The sequence below is a fragment of the Delphinapterus leucas genome, chromosome 11, assembly GCF_059928025.1.
Source record: "Delphinapterus leucas isolate spDelLeu-1000000601 "Yukka" chromosome 11, BTC_Dleu_Yukka2, whole genome shotgun sequence".
Lineage (NCBI taxonomy): Eukaryota > Metazoa > Chordata > Mammalia > Artiodactyla > Monodontidae > Delphinapterus > Delphinapterus leucas.
This window is the reverse complement of record NC_143139.1, coordinates 26,923,615-26,948,028: the sequence shown is the minus strand read 5'-3', so window position 1 is coordinate 26,948,028 and position 24,414 is coordinate 26,923,615. Positions and strand designations below refer to the sequence as shown.

At 38.2% G+C, this 24,414-nt stretch overlaps 1 protein-coding gene across 6 annotated transcripts in view; it reads right to left on the bottom strand.

Annotated features, from left to right (window-relative positions):
* FGD4 (FYVE, RhoGEF and PH domain containing 4) overlaps positions 1-24,414 on the bottom strand; it is a 207,335-nt gene that overhangs the window by 87,650 nt on the left and 95,271 nt on the right. The window contains exon 1 of one of the 6 annotated variants that reach the window (XM_022577922.2): positions 9,016-10,570. The exons of the other annotated variants lie outside the window; for them this stretch is intronic. Coding sequence (XP_022433630.2) covers positions 9,016-9,043 — 28 coding nt within the window. The 5' untranslated portion in view covers positions 9,044-10,570. Of the gene's footprint in view, positions 1-9,015; positions 10,571-24,414 lie in introns of those variants that run through there. 6 annotated transcript variants of the gene reach the window in all.

The following is a 24,414-nucleotide window of genomic DNA, read 5'->3' as shown; positions in this document are numbered from 1 at the left end:
CGGGTTCAAGCCCTGGTCCAGGAGGATCACACATGCTGCGGAGCAGCTAGGCCCGTGTACCACAACTACTGAGCCTACACTCTGGAGCCCACGCTCCACAACTATTGAGCCCACGTACTGCAATACTGAAGCCTGCGTGCCTAGAGCCTGTGCTCCGCAACAGGAGAGGCCACTGCAATGAAAGGTCCGTGCGCTGCAACAAAGAGTAGCCCCCACTCGCTGCAACTAGAGAAAGCCCACAGGCAGCAACAAAGACCCAACTCAGTAATAAATAAATAAATAAACAAATTTATTAAAAAAAAAAAAAAAAGGACATCACTGGCCTTTAATTGGGAGAGTGGCAAGCAGATACAACTGTTCCTTTGTTCTGTGACTTCCCTGTGTGTTTAAACCCCAAGATCAGGCAAAACATTTTATAAGAAGCTTGACTTCTTCCTAAAGACTTATAACCCACATACAACAGGGTATTAGGACAGACTGTGCTCCCTGAAAAAAACAATTTTTCAAAATAGCCTTTTCTTAACTGATTTGTTTTCTAGACATCAAGAGGAGTTTATATAAATGCAGTGCAATGCATAGCTTCAGACAGGGATGCACTGATGCTAAGATGTCCTTCAGTAACACACACACACAAATATCTATCCTGAAAGTCACAAAAAAATTAACCATCATAACTTGGGATTTCATAGTGCTTTAAAACATACACATATACAACCAGTATGCTTGCAAATGCTAGTACTGTTCTTACTACTAGTAGTAATAATGGTAGTAATAAAACCGAACAATATTGTTTATTCTGAGCCAAGTATGAGGTACGTGAAGTACTTTATATACATTATTTCATTTGTTCCTCTCAAGAATCCTATGATAGGATAAAGTAAGGTAGGCATTTTAATGTCCACTATAAAGATGAGTCAACTGAGGTGGTGTTAAGTGACTAGGCTGGTGTTAGATGTCATAACTACATATAGTTTGTAAGTACCTTCGGGGCTGGGACCCTAGCTCATAATCCTTTGGCTTTCACTCAGCAGGTAACAAAGTGATTACATCTCTGTTATAGTATAGCTAACTGCCATGACTCTGTGCCTTTATTTCAGCAAACACTATGCAGCCAGGAGCTTCCAAATATCCAAGACATTAAAAAAAAAATCATACGAGATTAAAAAAGAAGTATGAGATAAGAATGGGAATCTTATCTGGAGTCACTAAACAGCGTCCCAGACTTCCTTGCCTCCTCCAGCTTTGAACTTCCTCCTCACTTGCTCTTCAGTTCTTCCAATTTCTGATCTCTTTGCTCTAGGATGAGTCTCTCCATTACAGACTCTTAGACGTTCCCTCTGGAAACCAACGGGCATAGTCCCTTAGGTTCACTCCATGCTAGTCTAGTCCTACTTAGCTCTTGGCTACACGGCTGTCGCTTCTGCTAGACCTGACCCGGACCTCTTCAAGGAGAGGTCAGAAAGACCCCATGAGGCACTTTCACATGTCATACCATATTTCACCTTCAGCATCCATAAAAGGTATGTAGGACAGATATCTGCATATTATAGTTGAAGAAAGTAAGGTTGGTAAATAGTGGTAAATCCAAGAGTCACACCAGGTTTTTGATTCCAAGGTCAGTGCTCTTTCCACTACAACTGATGGCCCTGTTGTCAGGCTTGTTTGTATTTTGCACTGGAAATAAGCTCATGATCTGGGGCTGTATTTCCAGTATTTCTGGGGCTGTGAGGACTCATCAGTATTTGCTCTGCTTGGCCAAAGACTCCGCTCACCAGATACACTGTAGTGATCTTAAATCCAAATGAATTGAAATTGTTTTGAGAAACTAAACATACACTTTAAATTGTTAATGACCCGCTAGTTGTCACAAAACCAAGTTTAAGAAATATTTTGAGTTTTTAAATAAAGTCTTAGAATCTACTCTAAGAAATTAGGATAATAATAAATGTCCTCAGGGAATCAGGTCTCTATTCCTTTCAAAAATTCTACTAAACCCAACAATTACAACCTGCCACAGACCTCAAAGAACTAAAGTGCGTTTCTTCTTCATAGCTGGAATATGTGCCAACTTTTCTCCTACCCGAAGACTGGTTATAAGAGTAGGCTGGAGATAAAAGTAAAAAAGTTAAAAGTTGCATGTATGCATTAATTCAGTAAGCATTTATTTAGCACCTTGCTAAACTGTACAATATGGGGAATATAGCCAATATCTTATAACTATAAATGGAGTATAATCTTTAAAAACTGCAAATCACTATATTGTACACCTATAACTTATATAATATTGTACTTCAACTATACTTCAATTAAAATGAAGGAAATGAAGAAAAATATTTAGCACCTTGCAAGAATCAGTTAACAGAATCAGTGCCAGGCACTGTATAGGATCAGTAAGATCTTCAACCTGCCTTCAAGTAGGAAGATTAGAATGCCCTTCAATCAGGGAACTGCAAACTACAGCCTGTGAGTCCCTCAGAGATCTACAATCCACAGTTCACAGGCCAAATCTGGTCCACCACTTATTTTTGTTAATGAAGTTTTATTGGAATACAGCCACATTCGTTCTTGTACATACTGCATATGATGTTTTTCGCTAGGTTGGCAGTTAAGTAGTTACAACAGAAATCATATGGCCCACAAAGCCTAAAATATTTATTATCTGGCCCTTTACAGAAAAGGTTTGCAGACCCTGACCTAAATAATCAAGGCAACAAACCATGGATTAGTACTATAAATGATACAATGTTATCACACTATTATTATAGCACTATGTTATAATACATTTGTACTTTAATTTTCCAGAATCAATCTTGGTTCTGTCCCCAGCTAGCAATGTGACCTTGGGCAAGGAAAACCCTCTAGGTTTCAGGGAATTCACTGGCAGCATCATAGCACAATTGATCTAGCACAGCTGGAGTTACAGATGACTCTGGGATGTATTTGGTAAATTAACAATGTTATAGGGTATAATCTTTAGTTTGTTATTGGTCTAAATCCCACATGCCTAGCATGCTAGTGATTCTTTTGTCTTCCAAATATTTTTCACAAGAACTATCTTCCCCAGCTACCTATTGCATGTGAACAAATAAGCCAACAGGTCTTGCTCCTTGGTCAGTGCTGCTCAACCATGAATCACCTGTGGAGCTATAAAAAAGAAAACTATAAATACCTGGGCTGAAACCCAAGCCAATGAAATCACTATCTCTAGGGAGTGGGACCCAGGTATCAGTGTGTTTTAAAGCTTCCCAGGGGATTCCAACGTGCAGTTGAGATTGAGAACCACCATTCCTGGTATCCTGGTAACAGGCTTGGATCAAATTAGTATTTTCAGTAGAAGCCATATAAAATAGATTTCCAACATCTGGTTGATAAAGTTATCTGATTTTAGAATCTACTACTGAAAAAAAAATAGACATCCCCTGGCTCATATGAAAAGCTACTAATTAGGAACCTTGAGAATTCAAAAGAGAGATTATTTCTGGCCAATGGAGAGTATGGCAAGCTTTGCTTTGAAAGAAGAGACTTCTGAAAACAATAAAATTAAAAATTTTATTGCCTTTATAAACTCTGAAAGAAATAAAAACAGATGTAAGAAATGAACTTGAAGGGCAAAAGTTAGTTTTTCTCCTAACAGCTATAGCCAACTCATTTATTCAAGATGTCTGGTTTATAAATTAACCAGAATCTTGGCTTTTCCTCTTCCTTTTACCCACTGCCAAACTATTTTCCATTTATTCACGGTAAATTTATCTGCAGGTCCAGAGAGAAGAAGAAAATCAAACTGGCCAAAATGTTTCATAAGGTTTGACAAGGATGTTGTTAAAACCACATAGAATTGTTTTTCATAATGTCAATCACAGCAACCAAGAATGGACTACTATTTCTCTTCACAAAGGGAAAAATACACCCTTTTCATAAGCAAATCCTTCCTGGCCTAGCTCGATTTTCATTAATTTTGTATCTGCTTTTCTGGTTTATTTCTCTGAACTTGATTTCTCTAAACCTGGTTCCCAATGGCCAAAACATTCTAGCTTAACGCTCTCTATAAACTTAAGTTCTATGAGCTCCTGCCTACTTCACGTTGCCTGTTTAAAATTACTGGCTGAGTTCTGCTTCTCAGCCCACTTTGTTTTGCAGTTATTGACACAGTTCATTCATTTTTCAAACCTAATTTGGCTTCATGGTAGTAATGGATAAAATGAACTCTACCGAGTAGGAAAATCTCTTTAGGGCCAGCCAGTCCTTCAACCTGAACTGCTATTTCAAATGCACCAATCCTATCACTGTAGTCCAAGGCCCAGATCAGCCAGGCCTGGGAAGAAAGGCTATGTTTATCTGGGAAGTGCATGCCCCCCCTCCCCACCCCCACCAGGAGAAAACAGGGTGGATTAGGAAAACTAGAGGTTGAAAGGTCAAAATTTTGACATGATTATTTACTTTGTGACCATGAGAAAGTTACTTAAGTTCCTCATAAATTAGAGAAATTTTTACTGCTCTAGTATCATTGCTTAGGCACAGTTCACAGGTAGATGCAGACCTTGATTACTGGTAGTTTTTAAAAAATCTGACAAGGTAGGTGGTTTTAGAAAAAGGGCTTGGTGACAATCTCTAATCTATCCCAACTCTCCTTTTTATTTTGATATTCTTTTAAGACAAACATTAATATAAATCTCATTTTACTAAAATTTAATATTTAACAGCTTACATGGATATTTGCTTTCCTTACTTGTTGCTGTGTAATCAGACCAGCAGGCCTCATATTTTTCCCCTGGCTACATTTCTAGACCAGGAGCACAATAGCATTTGTGTTTAGCTTCTAACAGTGTAGGGGATTGTTTCAAGTCATGCAAAACTTAAAAAGCAAATACTGATCTAGCTTATCGTTTATTTCCTATATATATTTTTTGGCTGACAAAGGAAGGAAATTAGGAAGAAAAATAATCCAATTTATCAAATATAACCATTTTTCTAATTCTGAGTTTTAAAACTGCATTACATAACTCATGTTTAGTTATGTCTAACATGACTGATCCTACAAAGAAAAAGTTTGTTTTATTCACTGAATGATGAAACCAATCTTACTACTCCCTTGCTTAAAATCCTTTAATGGGACTGCAAGATCCGTAGGAAAAACTCTAATTTCCATACAGGACCCTTTACCATCAGACATAAGCCTGTAAATGCTTAATATCTATCTTCTCACAGCCATGCACCCCTAACGCTCTAGCCACATTCTGATCTTTGCGGTTCCTGTAACACATTATACTCTTTTCATGCCTGTATGGTTTTGCATATGTTGGTTCCCTTAGCTCAGTAACGTATCTTTAAACACATTAATCTAGTTCCAATGTCACCTTTTTGAGGAAGTTTCCTTGAGTCAAATAAACAGTCAGTTACTCCTCTTTTTCTGTTCTCCAAACACGCATTTTGTACCTATACTATGACATTTGTCATGCAGTCACTGCTTTTACTGGTTTCCTACCCTTTCAAATCAAGTTTTACAAGAACTGTTAAAGAGGAAACATTTCTAGATTGTTACATTTTATTCTGTTTCCTTTCTTTTCCTATCATCCTCATAACAGGAGAGTTTCAAAGAATTAAATGTTTTAAACACAGGAGGGGAAAAAAAAGAAAAACAAAAAAGGGAGGGAGTATACCCTTAGACCAGAACAAAATATCTTAAATATTTTCTCTTCATCTTGCCACAATTTTCTCCATGCAAACTATTCCCCAAATTTCTTGGTCTCCCACTCAGAAACGTCTCCCATCTACTTCCTCTCTCAACACAACCCCGTAATACAAAACCAATTATGGAGCCCTCCACAGGCTGCATCTTCATTACCCATGCCCAGCCCACCCCCAAAACTTTGTCTCAGTTCTTTATAATTGGGATCAACTTGGCCTCTCAGACTTCATGGACAGATCAGAATGAGCAGGGAACACATTGAGGTCAGAGAATTAACAGGGTAGAGGCTGGCATCAGGACAGGCAGGGCCTTGCACGTCACTGAGAGGACACAGGCTTTTCCTCTGAGAGAGATGGGGATCCACTGAAAGGTTCCGAACAGAGGAGAGACAATATCTGTTTTCTTTTTTTTTTTTGCGGTACACAGGCCTCCCACCGTTGCGGCCTCTCCAGCCGCGGAGCACAGGCTCCAGACGCACAGGCTCAGGGGCCACGGCTCATGGGCCCAGCCGCTCCGCGGCACATGGGATCCTCCCGGACTGGGACACAAACCCGCATCCCCCGCATCAGCAGGCGGACTCCCAACCACTGCGCCACCAGGGAAGCCCTCTGTTTTCCATTTTTAAAGGAGCACTCAGGCTGCTGGGTGGAGAACAGACCTCAAGAGGCCAAAGGTGGATAGGAAGGTACTGGAATAATCCAAGGAAAAGTTGAGTGTGAACTGAACCAGGGTAGTAGCAATGGAGGCATTAAGACATGCTTAGTTTGATATCTTTCAAAGCAGGACTGATTGACAGATTGGATTGGCAGACTGGTAAGAGAAAAAAGATTCAGGAAAACTAAGATTTTTGGTCGGAGCATAAGAAATAACTGTTGCTATATTATGGCATGGAGACGACCAGGCTACAATGGCTTAGTGGTTTTTTTAAGAGGAGAAAGAGAGGTTTTCTCCAGGCCAAGTTTTAATATAACCATCATGTAGAATGACCAGCTTCCATGACTAACATTATTTTTCTTCTCAGAGGCGCTTTCCTTTGGTCTGCTTCAATATATGACCGACCAACTACAGACCCTGGGTCAATTAGCAGAGGAAAAACCCTTAGAAGGAGCTGATCTAAACACGGCTTAACAGGGATTGTGGGAGGAAATAAGTTTGAGAACATATTTAAATGAGGGTGAAGACCTTACAAATATATTTCAGACCAATAAAAATTAGCTTCCTATTTTATATATAAGAAATAGCACAGAGAGTAAAGATGACTACCAGAGGGTAGATCAGAAAGGTGGTAGGGATGGATAAGCCTATAACCACCTAGGAAAAGGCCTTTTTATTTTTTGAATGAATGGTATATTCCAGTGTCTAAGGAAAACTGTTCAAGTTTAAATCTTAATCTTGAATTAAAATTTAATTTACCTATACTTTGGATGAATATCAACTGAAGACCATGTTATCATCCCTGCAAAGACTTAATACTTCCCACTGAGTCATTCCTCACATTCCATTTTTCTCTTCAATTTTTATGTGCGTTTGTCTACAAGCATAAATTTTAAAAAGGAAAGTTTCTTCAAGTCATAAAAAAAGATAAAATGTTTACAAATAACATGTACACTAAATGCACATATTTACAAATTTTCTTGGACAACTTCATAGCAATAAAATAACCCAGTAGTGTGGGCAGGGAGTGCTACATTACTGTCTTTTCAGTTTAAAAACCGTAAAAGGAACTTCTAAAGCCTACATTATTGTAGTGGCCACTCACTATAGGGAGTTGTCCATTAGAGCAGAAAATACGAGTAGCACTTCTCTCTCCAATTGAGGCTGCCTTTCAGGAAGGAATACTACTTCTCTCCAATCATCCCTAATTATTTAAAGGTGGAATGAGAAGGGACAGAATTGTTCTAGGGAAAGAGAGAACTCACTAACGGAGAGTGAATTCATCCCTTTTGCAGCTTTTTTAAAAAGTTTCATATTTAAGGGCTTCCCTGGTGGCGCGGTGGTTGGGGGTCCGCCTGCTGATGCAGGGGACACGGGTTCGTGCCCTGGTCCGGGAGGATCCCGCGTGCCGCGGGGCAGCTGTGCCCATGGGCCATGGCTGCTGGGCCTGCGCGTCCGGAGCCTGTGCTCCGCAACTGGAGAGGCCACAGCAGTGAGGCCCGCGTACCGAAAAAAACCACACAACACGCAAACCCTGGGGAGATCACACAAACCTTGAACTTAGAACCCCTACGAAGGAACTGAGGCTTCTTCCTGGATAATGGAGGGAGTCAAGGCAGACATGGGCTGGGCTACTCAATCTCTAGCAACTACTGGAACCTGGGAACAGAGCCAGTCAAGGCCTTCTAGCTGGGGGAGGGAGCCTCAGCTTCCCAGCTGCAGTACTGTGACGGGCCCCGCCCCTGGGCTTCCAAGCTCAGTGCAACTCCCGTCCGCCCGGTCCGCTGCCCCCCAGGCAAAAAGAAGGAAACAGTGACACCACAAGGAAGAGAATCTTGGTAACTATGAAGACTTGCCTGTTCTAAGTTTCAGTTCATTTTATTTAATTAACAGTGTAGACAGCAGGGTAGACATTCCTCAGGAAGGTTAATATCCATGCACAAACAATGGGAAAATAGCATCACAAAATGAACCCATTTCAGTTTTAAAAAATATTTTTAGCAGAAATTTCCTGTCACATGATTACATTTCTACCACACAGTATTTCATGCCTCTTTGAAAGAATCAACTTCTCATTAATATACTCTCTAGAATATTGTAGGAAAAAAACGGTGTCTTAATACCACTAACAACAACAACAAAAAATCCATGCCTGTCTCTACGATGTTATCTTATACTGAAAAACAAGTAATATTCACTCTTCTGAACTTTGCTGAAACAAGAAGACTGGGATGGTGGGGATGTGTGTGTGTGTTTGCTTGAACAGAACAGTATTCCATGCAGTAGTACTAGAAAAGGATCAGTGGTAAACATTTCTTAGCTTTGTTCACACGAGAAATGGAAGAAAAAACTTTTGCTTTCTTTGTCTGTATTCTCCCGTCAGTGACTAACTTTTCAAACTTCTAATGTTAGTAAGAATGAGTCAGAGAAACAGAACTATTAAATTTGTATTTCGCTAAACCCAGAAACAGCCTCCTGGAAGAAGCAGAAACTATGAATACAGTACATATTTTAACATTAAAGTTGAAAAATAATGTGAGCCTTATTCTTAACTTAAAACCAAACTCTGCAACTTTCATGTCCCTCAGCATGCTGTTATAAAATGACCCACAGAAACCGGGTGAAAAAAACAAAACAAAAACGAGAAAGATAAACCAGAAAATGAAACTACTTACCTTGATCAGTGGACATGATTTCACACATACTGATAATTAGTTTGCTTTGGTTTGATAAGAAAATATTTGGCTTTACTCTTTAGTTCATGTGATAAAATCTCACTACTGGCTCTAAAGCCTCTCACAGCTTGGAGACCCACAGGTTAGCCCGGAGCTCTGATGGTGCACTGCTTACTTCAGGACCTCCTTAGACCTTAACTGCTCAAAGACAACCTCATGCATAGTATGCCACACCTCCCCAGAGGAGGGCTGCTGCAGTGCTTTTCATGAGACCAACTTTATGAGGATGGAGAGAAAATAAACAACAACGGAGGCCCATGGAAGCAACAAATGCACTAGAAATACATTTGGGAATAGAACAGTTTATAAACTGAATAATTCCTTAACGATTAGTAATGCTCTAAAAAAGCCAACATGAAAACAGTTTGTTTCCACTTGAACTGGGTCCATGCTCTAGACCAAAGAGGTTACAGATTCAGGATTCACAGGCTTAAGATGTTAAAACGTCATTATAAATTATTTCAAATGCTTTTTGTGCCACTTAATACTTTCCATTTTACCATAGGTCATTGATCTTAGTGCAGAGTGAATAAATACTACTCATAAATTTCCTAAGGAAGTCAAATTTTATGTTATTTCAGAGCATTGTTTACAATCACAATGAAGTAATGGGCTATAGACATCACGCTCTCAGTTGAAAGTAGCCTCTCCAAACCCCTCCTTAGTGTGTCCAGACGCAGTGGTTCTCACATACCAGATCATCAGGATAGCATTTTAAAACACACACTGCCTGGTCCCATCCCAGGAGTTGAATTCAACCAATCTGTGGTACAACCCCAGAATCTGCACTTCTAACAAGCTCCCAGGTGACGCTGACACTGCTGGTCTGGGACTGCACTTCAGGGACCATACAAGGAGAACCACTGGGGCAGAGACTTCACACTCACTGGTGGCCTAAAGCTCTAGCTCAACTGCACCTGCTTAGGAATTGCTTAATGTCAGGGCAGGGGGGCAACACTCAAGATACGGTATTGGGGACTATGTATTATACATTCAGATAAGACACAGTAACATCCAACTGCATATCAGGAAATGGACTTATCAACTTAATTCTTAATAAAATAAACCTGCATACTAGGCATGAATAGGTTTTAATCTAAAAAGTATAGACAATTAGAAAATGTAGAAAAGGAGTCAAAGAAAGAGAAGAAACCTGAATTGTCCTTTATGTCTGTCAGGAACTCCACCAGTGTTTAAAATTCACTGTGACAGGAAAACTATTAAAATTTGATTCCAAAGACCACTTAGCCTGGGCAAGTTTCAGTACCATAAAAAGTAGAATGTTTCCCTGTCATAAAAAGGCACCAATTCTCTGCTTCCTGAATTTTGATAGCAATGTTTAAATTATAATCTCAGGTTAGGTTTCCAAAGAAATACCTTTTTTTTTAACATGTTTATTAGAGTATAATTGCTTAATATTGTTGTCTTAGTTGCTGCTGTATAACAAAGTGAATCAGCTATACGAAAACATATATCCCCATATCCCCCACCTCTGGCATCTCCCTCCCACCCTCCCTATCCCACCCCTCTAGGTGGTCACAAAGAACTCAGCTGATCTCCCTGTGCTATATGGCTGCTTCCCACTAGCTACCTATTTTACATTTGGTAGTGTATATATGTCCATGCCACTCTCTCACTTCATCCCAGCTTACCCTTCCCCCTCCCCGTGTCCTCAAGTCCATTCCCTACATCTGCGTCTTTATTCCTGTCCTGCCCCTAGGTTTTTCAGAACCATTTTTTTTTAAGATTCCATATATATGCGTTAGCATACAGTATTTGTTTCTCTCTTTCTGACTTACTTCACTCTGTATGACAAATTCTAGGTCCATCCACCTCAATACAAATAACTCGATTTTGTTTCTTTTTATGGCTGAGTAATATTCCATTGTATACATGTGCCACATCTTCTTTACCCATTCATCTGTCAATGAACACTTAGGTTGCTTCCATGTCCTGGCTATTGTAAATAGTGCTGCAATGAACACTGTGGTACATGTCTCTTTTTGAATGATGCTTTTCTCAGGGTATATGCCCAGTAGTGGGATTACTGTGTCATATGGTAGTTCTATTTTTAGTATTTTAAGGAGCCTTCATACTCCACAGTCTCCATAGTGACTGTATCAATTTACATTCCCACCAACAGTCCAAGAGGGTTCCCTTTTCTCCACACCCTCTCCAGCATTTATTGTTTGTAGATTTTTTGATGACAGCCATTCTGACCGGTGTGATGTCATACCTCATTGTAGTTTTGATTTTCATTTCTCTAACGATTAGTGATGTTGAACAGCCTTTCATGTGTTTGTTGGCAATCTGTACATCTTCTTTGGAGAAATGTCTATTTAGGTCTTCTGTCCATTTTTGGACTGGGTTTTTCATTCTTTTGATATTGAGCTGCATGAGCTGCTTGTATATTTTGGAGATTAATCCTTTGTCAGTTGCTTCATTTGCAAATATTTTCAGCCATTCTGAGGGTTGTCTTTTCACCTTGTTTATGGTTGCCTTTGCTGTGCAAAAGCTTTGAAGTTTCATTAGGAGCCATTTTATTTTTGTTTTTATTTCCATTTCTCTAGGAGGTGGGTCAAAAAGGATCCTGCTGTGATTCATGTCATAGTGTTTTGCCTATGTTTTCCTCTCAGAGGTTTATCGTGTCTGGCCTTACATTTAGGTCTTTAATCCATTTTGAGTTTACTTTTGTATACAGTGTTAGGGAGTGTTCTAGTTTCATGCTTTTACATGTAGCTGTCCAGTCTTCCCAGCACTACTTATTGAAGAGGCTGTGTCTTCTCCACTGTATATTCTTGCCTTCTTTATCAAAGATAAGGTGACCATATGAGTGTGGGTTTATCTCTTGGGTTTCTACCCTGTTCCACTGATCCACATTTGTTTTGATGCCAGTACCAAACTGTCTTGATTACTGTAGCTTTGTAGTATAGTCTGAAGTCAGGGAGCCTGATTCCTCCAGCTCTGTTTCTCTTTCTCAAGATTGCTTTGGCTATTTGGGGTCTTTTATGTTTCCATACAAATTGTGAAATTTTTTGTTCTGGTTCTGTGAAAAATGACATTGGCAGTTTGACAGGGATTGCATTGAATCTGTAGATTGCTTTGGGTAGTATAGTCATTTTCACAATGTTTATCATTCCAATCGAAGATCATGGTATATCTCTCCATCTGTTTGTATCATCTTTAATTTCTTTCATCAATGTCTTATAGTTTTCTGCATACAGGTCTTTTGGCTCCTTAGGTAGATTTATTCCTAGGCATTTTATTCTTTTTGTTGCAATGGTAAATGGGAGTGTTTCCTTAATTTCTCTTTCAGATTTTCATCATTAGTGTATAGGAATGCAAGAGATTTCTGTGCATTAATTTTGCATCCTGCTACTTTACCAAATTCATTGATTAGTTCCAGTAGTTTTCTGGTAGCGTCTTTAGGATTCTCTCTCTATATAGTGTATCACGTCATCTGCAAACAGTGAGTTTTTCTTCTTTTCTGATTTGGATTCCTTTTATTTCTTTTTCTTCTCTGACTGCTATGGCTAAAACTTCCAAAACTATGTTAAATAACAGTGGTGACAGTGGGCAACTTTGTCGTGTTCCTGATCTTAGTGGAAATGGTTTCATTTTTTCACCATTGAGAATGATGTTGGCTGTGGGTTTGTCATACATGGCCTTTATTATGTTGAGGTAAGTTCCCTCTATGCCTACTTTTTAGAGGGTTTTTATCATAAATGAGTGTAAAAAGCTTTTTCTGCATTTATGAGATTATATGGATTTTTATCCTTCAATTTGTTAATGTAGTGTATCACATCAATTGGTCTGTGTATATTGAAGAATCCTTGCATTCCTGGGATAAACCCCACATGATCCTTTTAATGTGCTGTTGGATTCTGTTTGCTAGTATTTTGTTGAGGATTTTTGCATACTTTCATCAGTGATATGGGCCTGTAGTTTTCTTTTTTTGTAACATCTTTGGTTTTGATATCAGGGTGATGGTGGCCTCGTAGAATGAGTTTGGGAGTGTTCCTCCCTCTGGTATATTTTGGAAGAGTTTGAGAAGGCTACGTGTTAGCTCTTCTCTAAAAGTTTGATAGAATTAGCCTGTGAAGCCATCTGGTCCTGGGCTTTTGTTTGTTGGAAGATTTTTAATCACAGTTTCAATTTCAGTGGTTGTGATTGGTCTGTTTATATTTTCTATTTCTTCCTGGTTCAGTCTTGGAAGGTTGTGCTTTTCTAAGAATTTGTCCATTTCTTCCAGGTTGTCCATTTTATTGTCACATAGTTGCTTTTAGTAATCTCTCATGATCCTTTGTATTTCTGCAGTGTCAGTTGTTACTTCTCCTTTTTCATTTCTAATTCTGTTGATTTGAGTCTTCTCTCTTTTTTTTTTTGATGAGTCTGGCTAATGTTTTATCATTTTTGTTTATCTTCTCAAAGAACCAGCTTTTAGTTTTATTGATCTTTGCTATCATTTCCTTTATTTATTTCTGATCTGATCTTTATGATTTCTTTCCTTCTGCTAACTTTGGGAGTTTTTCGTTCTTCTTTCCCTAATTGCTTTAGGTGTGAGGTTAGGTTATCTGAGATTCTTCTTGTTTCTTGAGGTAGACTTGTATTGCTATAAACTTCCGTCTTAGAACTGCTTTTGCTGCATTCCATGGGTTTTTGGCCATCGTGTTTTCATTGTCATTTGTTTCCAGGTTGTATTTTTTTTTTTTTTTTTTTTTTTGCAGTATGCGGGCCTCTCACTGTTGTGGCCTCTCCCGTTGCGGAGCACAGGCTCTGGACGCACAAGCTCAGCGGCCACGGCTCATGGGCCCAGCCGCTCCGCAGCATGTGGGATCTTCCCGGACCGGGGCACAAACCCGTGTCCCCTACATTGGCAGGCAGACTCTCAACCACAGCACCACCAGGGAAGCCCTCTAGGTATTTTTTGATTTCCTCTTTTATTTCTTCAGTGATCTCTTGGTTACTTAGTAGCATAGTATTTAGCCACCATGTGTTTGAATTTTTCACAGTTTTCTTCCTGTAATTGATATCTAGTCTCATAGCACTGTGGTCGGAAAAGATACTTGATACAATTTTCAATTTTCTTAACTTTACCAAGGCTTCATTTATGACCCAAGATATGATCTATCCTGGAGAATGTTGCATGAGCATTTGAGAGGAAAGTGTATTTTGTTGCTTTTGGATGGAATGTCCTATAAACATCAATTAAGTTCATCTTGTTTAATGTATCATTTAAAGCTTGTGTTTCCTTAATTATTTTCATTTTGGATGATCTATGCATTGGTGAAATTGGGGTGTTAAATCCCCTACTATTATTGTGTTACTGTCGATTTCCTCTTTTATGGCTATTAGCCTTTTGCCTTATGTACTGAGGTGCTCCCATGTTGGATGCATAAATATTTACAATTGTCATATCTTCTTCTTGGATTGATCCCTTGATCATTATGTAGTGTCCTTTGTCTCTTTGTCTTTATTTTACTATTTTGTCTGATATGAGAATTGCTACTCCAGCTTTCTTTTGATTTCCATTTGCATGGAATATGTTTTTCCATTCCCTCACTTTCAGTCTATATGTGTCCCTAGGCCTGAAGTGGGTCTCTAGTAGAAAGCGTATATATAGGTCTTGTTTTTGTATCCATTTAGCCAGTGTATGTCTTTCGGTTGGAGCAGTTAATCCATTTACATTTAAGGTAATTATCAATATGTATGTTCCTATTACCATTTTCTTAATTGTTTTGGGTTTGTGATTGTAGGTCTTTTCCTTCTCTTGTGTTTCCTGCCTAGAGAAGTTCCTTTAGCATTTGTTGTAAAGCTGGTTTGGTGGTGTTGAATTCTCTTAGCTTTTGCTTGTCTGTAAATGTTTTAATTTCTCCATTGGATCTGAATGAGATCCTTGCTGGGTAATCTTGGTTGTAGGTTTTTCCCTTTCATTACTTTAAATATGTCCTGCCACTCCCATGTGGCTTGCAGAGTTTCTGCTGAAAGATCAGCTGTTAACCTTATGGGGATTCCCTTGTATGTTATTTGTTGCTTTTCCCTTGCTGCTTTTAATATGTTTTGTTTTTAATTTTTGATAGTTTGATTAATATGTGTCTTCGCGTGTTTCTCCTTGCATTGATCCTGTTGGGACTCTCTGTGCTTACTGCACTTGATTGACTATTTCCTTTCCTGAAGTTTTCAACTATAATGCCTTCAAATATTTTCTCAGTCCCTTTCTTTTTCTCTTCTTCTTCTGGGACCCCTATAATTCGAACGTTGGTGCATTTAATGTTGTCCCAGAGGTCTCTGAGACTGTCCTCAATTCTTTTTATTCTTTTTTCTTTATTCTGCTCTGAAGTAGTTATTTGCACTATTTTATCTTCCAGGTCACTTATCTGTTCTTCTGCCTCAGTTATTCTGCTATTGATTCTTTCTAGAGAGTTTTTAATTTCATTTGTTGTGTTGTTCATCATTGTTTGTTTGCTCTTTAGTTCTCCTAGGTCCTTGTTAAACGTTTCTTGTATTTCCTCCATTCTATTTCCAAGATTTTGGATCATCTTTACTATCATTATTCTGAGTTCTTTTTCAGGCAGACTATTTCCTCTTCATTTGTTTGGTCTGGTGAGTTTTTAACCTTGTTCATCTGCTGCATATTTCTCTGTCTTCTCATTTTGCTTAACTTACTGTGTTTGGGGTCTTCTTTTCACAGGCTGCAGGTTCATAGTTCCCGTTGCTTTTGGTGTCTGCCCCCAGCAGATAAGGCTGGTTCACTGGGTTGTGTAGGCTTCCTGGGGAAGGCGACTGGTACCTGTGTTCTGGTGGATAAGGCTGGATTTTGTCTTTCTGGTGGGCAGGATCGCATCCTGTGGTGTGTTTTGGGGTACCTGGAACTTAGTATGATTTTAGGCAGCCTCTCTGCTAATGGGTGGGGCTGTGTTCCTGTCTTGCTAGTTGTTTGGCATGGGGTGTCCAGCACTGGAGCTTGCTGGTCATTGAGTGGCGCTGGGTCTTAGCATTGAGATGGAGATCTCTGCGAAAGCTCTCACCAGTTGATATTACGTGGGGCCAGGAGGTCTCTGGTGGTCCAGTGTCCTGAACTTGGCTCTCCCACCTGAGCCTCAGGCCTGACACTCAGCTGGAGCACCAAGACCCTGTCAGCCACATGGCATCTTGACCCCTAAGAAAGCTGCTCACTGGACGTACCACCACAGTGGGGATCTAAGGGGCTCGCTGGGAACAGGAAATGACGCCACTGCTCAGCCTCAGGCACCTGAGGGATGACCTGGATGCCCCAGGGGCACCGTCTAGGGCAGGGCAAGAAGAGCTCCCACACCAAGGGACACCCCCCCACCCTCTTTTTTTTTTATAGCTAACATTTACTTTGTGCCCGGTGCTCTGGTAAGCACTTTCCATGCAGCATTTCTTTAAATCTTCACTGTGAGGTAATAATTTATCACTATATTACAGAAGAGAACACTTTCCTACAAAAGGAATAAATAATACAGGTAAGATAAGGAATAATAATTACCATTTTGTACAAGAGAAAACTAGTTTAAGATGTTAAAAATCTTGGCCAGTAACACAAGTAAAATGATAACCTTTAAGAAATTCAATTCTCTTTTGCACAATATATTAAGATATAATGGAATCCACATTTGAATCTATATAGTGAAAACCAAAATATGATTTGCAGCTAGGAAGTGATAAGTAAAGTGAGAAATAAAATATCATTGACTCTCATTGTTCACTGTGGATAATCTGAAATTATATTTGGAATCTACCACAAACTTGTGACTAAATTAAAGCTACCCAATAGGAGCCATGGCACTTTCTTATAAAGTTAAACAAGCATTTCCATATGATCCAGGAATGACACTCCTAAGTACTTACCCAAATGAAGTTAATACTTACATTCACACAAAAAGCTGTACATGCATGTTTACAGAGGCTTTATTCATAGTTATCAAAAGCTAGAAAATACCCAAATGACCTTCAATCAGTGAATGGATAATCAAACTGTGGTAACTCCATACAATGGCATAACACTCAAGAAATGAACTAAGGACACTTGCATGGGCATTAGAAGGAAGCCAATGTAAAAGGCTACATATATACGATTCCATATGACATTCTGGAAAAGGCAAGAACACAGGGACAGAAAATAGATCCCAGGTTGCAGGGGGCTGGAAGAACTGACTGATTACAAAAGGGTATGACAGAATTTTCAAAGGTAATGGGACTGTTTCTTATCTGCATTGTTGTGGTGGTTATATAACTGTATGCATTGTCAAAACTCAGAATTGTACCCTAAAGAGGGTGAATTTTACTGTATCCCTTAATTTAAAAAAAATAATGATTTTTGGTACAACTATTGCCTTTCTTGTAATCAATAGTAGAGATAATCACTGGTTCATTGTATCTGTTTCCTGTGATTTTTAAAAAATATTGAAAAATTGAAAAGTGACTTAATTAGCTCCCCACACAAAGTCCATTTGTGAACAATGAAGTTTATGATAGTGTATTTAAAAGCATCTTTCAAATTAATGTTTAGATAATTTAGTTAATTAGATCATTTGTCATAGACATCAGTCCTGAAAAATACCTGAAATCCATGCTAACCAACTCAGTTATTCACAAAATTCCCTGTGCACTGAAGACTTAATGGGCTCTTTCCCTGCTGTTAGGCTTCTCCTCCTTGTAGAGAGATTATTTCTTTACAAATTGTGTTGAGTGAGTAAGGAACATAGAAAGTTCTGCCAAACATTCACACGGTATTTCATAACCACCTGCTTTTTCATTATATTAAACTTAGTTTACTTTTTATTAAAGGCTACCTGTATTATTTTCAATAGCTTACCATTTCTAATGGAAATTATCTAAAACAAAAATTTCACCATGTAACCTGTTCTTCCTGAATTAAAATTTATTAATTTGTAATGCTAAGGGGTGGGGGAAAGACTGAGTTGGTCTGCCCCAGCTTTTTTTTTTTGGCCAAGCCACGTGGCATGTGGGATCTTAGTTCCCTGACCAGGGATCAAACCCATGCCCCCTGCAGTGGAAGTACGGAGTCTTAACCACTGGACGCCCAGGGAAGTCCCTGCCCCAGCATTTTTTTTTTTTTTTTTTTGCGGTACGCGGGCCTCTCACTGTTACGGCTTCTCCCATTGAAGAGCCCAGGCTCCGGACGCGCAGGCTCAGCGGCCATGGCTCACGGGCCCAGCCGTTCCGCAGCATGTGGGATCTCCCCGGACCGGGGCACAAACCCGTGTCCCCTGCATCGGCAGGTGGACTCTCAACCACTACGCCACCAGGGAAGCCCCTCAGCATTTTTATTTAAAGGTACCTAGCACATCATCTATCATATAATTGAAAACTTCCATGTATCGATACTAATGGCAAAGTTGGCTTAAATAATTATTTACTAATAAATATATTTTGGCAGTATAATAACAGGACAATTATACCAAGTGAATATTCAAACAGAACGAGGAGTAGGAAAAAATAATTGAAGTACTTCTGACTTTCAGTTATCACACCTAAGGAGTAAAATCCTCAGACTGATTCTCCAATGATATTTAACTGGGGGGCAATCTCCATTTTCATAGAATGAAATCTGAATCTTAACCCAGTTTGCACACTTTAGTATTCTAATAATAATCTAATAAAATCAAACAATTTGGTATTAAACTGATTTCCTCAGTGGCTTTAAAAAGCCACATTTTAATTTAAAAATCCAATCAAATGATGTTTAATTTCCATTTTGTATGTCTGTGAGTCTACATGCCAGGTAAGTCGTGTTTCTTTTTTTTTTTTTAAATTTTTGGCCACACCATGCAGCATGTGGGATCTTAGTTCCCCAACCAGGAATCGAACCTGTGCCCCCTGCATTGGAAGCACGGAATCTTAACCACTGGACCAGCAGGGAAGTCACTAAATCCTGTTTCTTGAATATTTCGTTCCCAACTATTTTTATACAAATCTTCAAAGCAAGCTTATTATCCCTGAATCTCTATTCTTTCAAAAAAATTTTTTTTAATTTAACATATGTTAAAGTTTAACATATGTTAATGTTTTATATTAATTCTTCGGTTAAATGTTCAGTTAAAGTCCCAACCACACAGTACCGTTAAAGCAGACAGTGACCCCAAACCAGGGTTTCTGGATGGATGACAACACAATCCTAGATTAAACTGTTGCCCATTCTGGGTTTTAACTCAATGCTATTACTCTTCTACTTTGGAAGCCCATGCTGAGAAGCTATACATGTTTTTAATGACATGTGGATTGGGATAGTTTGTATATTTTAGGTATGCAGTTTAGGAGAAGAAACCTTGTATCTGAAGTGTCATCTCACCTTAATAATTCTCTTCTAGTTAAAAATATTTAATCCTAGAGAATAAAACCACTCTTTCTTAACCTAAATTATGGAATTGATCCTCACCCCAACTTATAGTTTGTCTGACCTTATCTGTACGGATTTCCTGCATCACACCACTCATTTCATCTGTTCACATAAATAGCTCAGCAATAAACACACTTTTAGGTTGGTGATATTTCAGCATTTCCCCCCATTGTGGTCCACTCTTTAAAATAAAGGCATACTTTTTATCTAATTTTGCTTTTGTACTAATCCTAGGTCATTGATATTACCTAAATTCAAAGCAGGAACAAAGTTAATTGATAAATACGGTGTTTCTTCTTTAATTATGACCTTTTTTATTTTTTTTTTTTGCAGTACGCGGGCCTCTCACTGTTGTGGCCTCTCCCGTTGCGGAGCACAGGCTCCAGACACGCAGGCTCAGCGGCCATGGCTCACAGGCCTAGCCGCTCCGCGGCATGTGGGATCTTCTGGGACCGGGTCACGAACTGTGTCCCCTGCACTGGCAGGCGGACTCTCAACCACTGCGCCACCAGGGAAGCCCCTCTCCAAACTTTTTGATGGCACATCCTCTCAGTATGGAATCTGGGCACTGCACTCCCAAATATGTATGTATGCATACACACACGCGTGAATGTATATACATTAAATACAAGTATGACGGCACTAAAATGCATACTGTAAAACACAAAAATAGAAACTAAAATAGGATGTGGTAAAGATAATATACTGTTTTTGAGAAAACAGTATGATTCAATCTGCTTTGCTTTTTAAAAATGTCTTGGTTAAATATTTCATGATACAGACATTTGAAAGAGTGGATCTAAGTCACTTTACTTCCATACATGGTTTTAATGATGCCCCAGCTGAGAAAGATTCACTGTTCTAAAGGGAAGAAGTACATCATCAGCTGCACTTACTAAATCATGTTATACATTTTTCAATCCTATCTACCAATTATGCAAAGGTTTTCCTTGAAATTCTTCTAGTAAACTTCCACCTTCCCAGATGTCTTGAAAGGTGTCACATTTCTTAATTTTGAAAATATGGTCTAAAATCTAGTAAAACTATTTCCAAAATTTTTAAACAAGGTAAAAAAGATCTATATTTAATATATACTACTATATATAAAATAAATAACTAGTAAGAACCTGCTGAATAGCACAGGGAACTCTACTCAATACTCTGTAATGGCCTATATTGGAAAAGAATCTTAAAAAAAGAAAAAAGAGTGGATATATATATGCATATGTATAACTGATTCACTTTGCTGTACACCTGAAACTAACACAACATTGTAAATCAAATATACGCCAATAAAAATTAAAACAAAAAAATCTGTATTTAAGTTTGTATGTGTGCACAGAAATGAGTTTGTTTTTTTGTTCCTGTTTTTTCAACTTTAAAAAGGAAAAGATACACATATCAATTTTGGTGGTAAAATGACACAGTAATGGAAACATTTCCAAACAATCATTTAAAAAATGCTCTGTCCATAGAGCACTTTCCCTCTGCTGAATGCAGTTACTTTCTCACTGATTCAAATGTCACCTTTACCTGAAAAAGATAGGTTGTGTTTATTTTTGTCAAACGTATCTGTTGGTTAAGAACCTGCTAATTATGTACTGTGCCTACTTCTCTTCACATGAAAGGCTAGTAAATGGGGATCATTTGTGGGTTTTGTTAAAAGAAAAAGATACAATGTCTGACAACTCATTTAAGTACTGTCATCTATAACTCGCAAATCTCTGGGTGGTACAAAAGATGTTTATGGTCACTTATTACTAAGTATTGCCAGAATTCCACCATCTAAGATAATGTAATCTCAGTCTATTTAACCAGCAATGCCTAAAATGTCACGGCAGAAAGGAGACAGATGAACCTGTCACTGCTCACCCCTCAGTTTTCCCTCAGAATTCCTCACTTGTACCTGAAACACTAGGTGTATTTGACACATGGACTGAATGAAAGTGCAAGAGTAAGTCTATATATATTTGGAATGTTAAAGTGATTTTTTTAAACTCCTTAGGCAAAATGTTCTAAGTTCTAGGATCTGCTTCCCACACTGCAATGGTTAATTTTTTTGTACCACGGGGGCACATAACCCTTTATAGACAATTGCTCTGGAGAAGGAAACTTCTGGAAGACAAGTAATATTTATATTCCTAGGTAGTTTTTCACAGGATCTTTCATCTAATAACCCTTCAATCTTCAGGTTATTCCTAAAATTAAGATAAGTCATAACATTGACATAAATGTACTGTACCAATGTTAAAATTATGACTTTAGAAAGTAGGCAGCACAAACAGTAAATGCATTACAGTAAATTTAAAAGTAAATACATAAAAGTAATTTGAAAAAAAAAAAAATCTCCAGAACAATTTTAAGTTGAATTCTTCCAAAATTTTAATCATATTCTCTAGATCAGTCTAGGTAATATAAAGACTACCTAACCCTATAGTTTGATTCTAAGGATATTATGATAATGAAAATTCCATGATTATATTTTCATCTAAAAGTAACTGTGAATAATATTGGTAAAGAAATATTTCAAAAAGAATGTCATCACCATAATAAAAAGAAAAAAATTCAAATAGGGCTTTCCTGGTGGCGCAGTGGTTGGGAGTCCGCCTGCCGGTGCAGGGGACACGGGTTCGTGCCCCGGTCCGGGAGGATACCGCGTGCCGCGGAGTGGCTGGGCCCGTGAGCCGTGGCCCTGGGCCTGCGCGTCCGGAGCCTGTGCGTTGCGGCGGGAGGGGCCGCGGCAGTGAGAGGCCCGCGTACCGCCAAAAAAAAAAAATTCAAATAATACAATTTTTTAGCCCTGGATTAGAATAAATGCAATTGAATTATAAGATCCAATCCTAAAGAAACCGTCATCTCAAGCACACCCAGTGGCAGGTAAAATGAAACAGCCATTGAGGAGGCAAAATAGTAATGCATATCAAATGCTAGAAAACTGCACATCACCTAGCTCTGCCACTTTGGGCAAGCTATCCTAAACAATGTATACACATAAAGATGAATGCATATGCTTTGCGATAACCTAGAGAGGTGGGATAGGGAGGGTGGGAGGGAGGCTCAAGAGGGAGGGGATATGGGGGTATATGTATGCATATGGCTGATTCACTTTGTTGTACAACAGAAACTAACACAGTACTGTGAAGCAATTATACTCCAATAAAGACTATTTAAAAAAACAAACTATATATATAAAAAGAAAAAGATGAATGTATAACATCATTTAGAAAAGGAGAAAATTATAAGCAATCTAATAGTTTAATAAAGTAACTTTATAACTTTAGTCCTTCCCCCAAGACAAGGTCAGTTCAAAGTAGAAAGAGGCCATACAATATTTGCTTATTTGCTAATCTGAATGAGTTAAAGAAGCTTTACTATGCACTTAAGCCCTTTTTGGGGTACTCACTAAAAACATACTAGACCTGAAATTATGGTAATTTCCAGGCCTACTACAGTATTATGTAGTAATATTCCCAATATTGTGTCATAGATACGTATTCATTAGATAAATTACCATCTCAAACCAAAGTGCTAAGTTTCCCATTCTTTTCTTCATTTAAATAATGAATTAAAGCTTTGGTATGCCCAAAACAGTCTATTAGAAAAGAATTTTTACTCTTATCATTTATATATAAATTATTTAATAACTACCCTGGAGTTTGAAATGAGAGATTTTATTCTACTAATATAAACTTTATTATATTTTAAATGTAAGAGTTCATGTTAAAAGATCACTTTATAATTTACACATTTCACAGTTTATGGTATGCATCAATGTAAGCAAGCATTCATGTTTAGAACAGATAACCTTTGTCAGTTTCACCATAATCACTATTAACCAGGATGGTGTCTAAAAGATCTTGCAAATGAAGTGCAAATAGAAAATGCTAACTATATTAACCCCAGCTCTAGATAGGGAAATTAGTTCCGCACCCTATAACTTTTCAAAGGGCTTTTTTTCCTGATTACCATTGTTGTTTTTCTTCTGGTTTCTGAGAAGAGTTTAGGTTTTGATTTTGACACTTTTAATTATTACATCATATACTAATTTGGGATTAACAGCACATTATTTATTAAAATCAAGTTGCTGGTTGTAGACACATTTCTTGCCTCAACATTCACACTGCTTTAGTATTTTATTACTGAAATATACATAACTAATTTCCTGCTTGAATATATTTTAGACATTTTGCATAAACATTGGTTTTTTGAAGTTACACTGTGAACTCAGAAGAATCCTGTGTTAATTTTGGCTTTCACTTCACAGCATGTGTTTAACCACCTGTTGATAGGCAAAAATTAATTTTAAATGGTAGAAAGTGCTAGAATTTGATGTATGATACACGAAGAAAAATTAGGAGCCATTTTAAAACATCTGATTATTTTCCTTTTGCTGTCATAGTTCCCTTTTTTAAAAGATGGAAACATACATTTTATCATACTAAGAATTTGTGGCATATTTTTAAAATTGTAAAAAATATAAAGTTCACCCATAGATTTAAATCAGCTAGACATGTAATGAAGATATCTAATATAGTTCCTGAATCAAAAACAGGATTCAAGCCTGCTTCCCCCATGGCTAACGATGTAACATCTAGGCAGCTATCCAAGTTGGACACTTCAGGGCTGTCCCTGACACTTCGCACTCCTTCATCCCATCCACACATCCAGTTAATCACCAAGTCCTAACAATTCTACTCCTATATACTTTTCAGTTCCTTATCTCTTCTACATCTTTGTGCCACTGTCTTAATTCAAGAAGCTCATCATCTATTTAGCATCTATTGCAGATGTATTTATTATTGCAGATTGTATTTGCTTTATCAATGTCTTTGCTTTGGTAATCAAAAAATAAAATAAAATAAAATCTGACAAAAAAAAAAAGAAGCTCATCATCTCTCTCCTGGACCATCTGTTGCCTGTCAAAATGCCACGGCTCCTGCACCTTGCTACACTAG